This window comes from Penaeus japonicus, unplaced genomic scaffold (assembly GCF_977035675.1).
Source record: "Penaeus japonicus unplaced genomic scaffold, GWHDUDI00000001_assembly GWHDUDI00000023, whole genome shotgun sequence".
Classification (NCBI taxonomy): Eukaryota; Metazoa; Arthropoda; class Malacostraca; order Decapoda; family Penaeidae; genus Penaeus; species Penaeus japonicus.
The window spans coordinates 10,250,619-10,253,118 of NW_028234425.1; the positions used below are offsets into that span (position 1 = coordinate 10,250,619).

At 36.2% G+C, this 2,500-nt stretch overlaps 1 protein-coding gene across 3 annotated transcripts in view; it reads right to left on the reverse strand.

Moving 5' to 3' along the window:
* Positions 1-2,500, reverse strand: part of Clc (clathrin light chain) — a 23,922-nt gene that overhangs the window by 15,631 nt on the left and 5,791 nt on the right. The window contains exon 3 of one of the 3 annotated variants that reach the window (XM_086550104.1): positions 1,740-1,838. The exons of 1 other annotated variant lie outside the window; for it this stretch is intronic. In XM_086550104.1, coding sequence (XP_086406230.1) covers positions 1,740-1,838 — 99 coding nt within the window. Of the gene's footprint in view, positions 1-1,739; positions 1,863-2,500 lie in introns of all 3 variants that reach the window. One more of the 3 variants, XM_086550103.1, reaches the window with a different exon arrangement.

Sequence of the window (2,500 nt, forward strand, 5' to 3'; positions counted from 1 at the left end):
CAGAGCGCGCTATTTTTCCTCCAGTTTTGAAAAACAATGGACTGTGGATGGATACAGGCCCTTCAGAAGAATACTTGAATTAGAATATTTTATTGCTTTTTCTTATTACGCTCAGCATCTGCTAAAACGGCTAAAGTCTAGCATAACCGCGCACTATCGCTTGTTCGGCGCCATTGTTTACAAATGCGATGCGAGTATCGCATTACTAAGCCGATGGCTCCTAGTGTGACTGCGCGCCTCGAAAAATTGACAATTTTTGAAAATTGACGAAATAAAACGACGGAAAATAGGCTAGTGTGACAGCGCCTTAAAAGGCATCCACGTTGGCACAGGAGCACATTTTCGACACTGGGTGTGGTTTGAGTAAACCTTCCTCTTCGCATTCTGCCTGCACATCCTTCATCAGTGGTACTTTAGAGCAAGAGGTCAGTAGCTTGCTGTGTGCCACCGCTTTATAAAGACAGTGCTTGCTAGAGACCATGGATGGGTGCCATTCAAGGCTCTCTCTCCTCCTGGTGCTAGAAGAAAGTGATACCATCTAGGTTTTGAACGTTAAGTTAGCTTAGCATCACGGTAATTATAGTAATTATGACTGCAATTGTCATTCTCACTCACTCCTTACTCATCCCCAAACCTCACGAATGTCATGATGCCCGTCGTCAGGCCAAAGCTTCTGCGTCATGCAAGTCATGACACCCGTCCGCAATGGGTTAAATATTATAAGGTATGCCTTTTTTCTCTTCTTTTCCTTTCTTTTTGAGATTTACATACAAGGCAAATAAATCCGACATAGTCAACCTTCACAAGTTGGTTAACAGTAGGTAGGTTTCCAGGACTCAATTTGAGGTGCTCTGGAAATCTATGTAATGAGTGTGTTCTACATAAAATACTGTTATATGTGAAATATCAACCAATAAAACAAAAATGTATGCTGGTAATTAATGTGCACTATCTTCTTTCATTCCAAAAATAATAAGATTGATGGTGAAGAGTGTGGAATGTCATTTCATATGGATTTTAAAAAGTGGGAAGTTTTAAGTAAATGAAGATAAGAAAAAGAAAAAAAAAAAAAACAGATACTTTACAAGTTTATCAGGCTAAGGGCTTTTTAACCCTTCCGCTAAGGGCATGTACGTAGATTTGGATCAATTCAGGACAATTTTTTTTTTTTTTTTTTTTTTAATACAGGATAGTCATTCCTTCAGTTGTATGACTAACACATCACGCCAAATACTAATTAATATCTCTTAATTATGATACTGCAGTTTTTTTTTTTTTTTTTTTTTTTTTTTTTTTTTAAGCTCTTACGAAAAAAGTGAAAAGAAAGGGTGTTTCAGTGTGTTTGCTTCTATGTTGAAAAGCTCAGCCTCCAATAAGGTAAGGACATCTATCAAAATCCAAACATTTAGAACATTTAGTCAACAGATATGAGTAGGTCTTGTGTAATGAATTTCTAAAATGTACTAATTCTACCAACTTGTTTCAGATATTTACACTTAACTGTTTTTTTATGTTTGCTTGTTTTTTTTTGTAGAAACCCAACTACAATTGAGTAACACATATAATTGGCATAATCATGAGCTACAAAGACAAGGCACTCAAAACAAAAAGAGACATAAAGCAAAAAAGAAAAAAGAAAAAAAAAGCAGTAAAAGCAAAAAATCATAAGTAAACAAGGTCATCATCACACCATAATGCGAAATGCAGTCCAGTGAACCACATTTTGCTGCAACACTAACCTTGGGCTACCTCATCTCTGCCCAGCATCTCGAAACTCTCGAGGTCTGGGGCACCATTCACAGGGACACCCCCAAACAAGTCAGCGTCTCCATCAAGGCCTGGAGATGAGACACCACCATGCGCTAATCTTAATGTCATGCATCCATAGAGCTCCGAGCCAAGTGAATGGATCAATATATGATGACTCTACTGTCTTATATTACAGTAATGTTATCATGAGTTCAATTTTTTTTTTTTTTTTTTTTTTACTGAGAAATCCTATCAAGACAGAGTGACATATATTGATCAATGGCTACATGTGTCAGTGATAGGATAAGTACTGACAGAATGATGGGTGGATAAACGTATCTGTGCTACCGAGAAAAGTAGAATGTGAGGTTTACATGGAAAGATTTAAATCAGAAGCTCAAGTGTGATCTCTATGGCTTCTATACATACACATGGGGAAAAAAACATCAATATTATGCAGTCATGCAATTCAAAAATACCCATCAAGAAAAAAGGTAGAAAAAATGTGGTATAACAGAGTTATTAACATTTAAAGCATTGGATATCAGATATCAGTCATGACATTTCTAAATATTTTCTGAAAGAATGACACACTTGTGAAAACCTATCAAATATCTTCAAGATTGAAACACGAAGTTGATATGAACTAATTTTAGAGAACACTAGAAATGAGCAGATCAAATCATACTGTTTGCTGATGTCAAGACTGTTTCTGATCCATAACATATAAAAATGGATGTTAAAATAACAA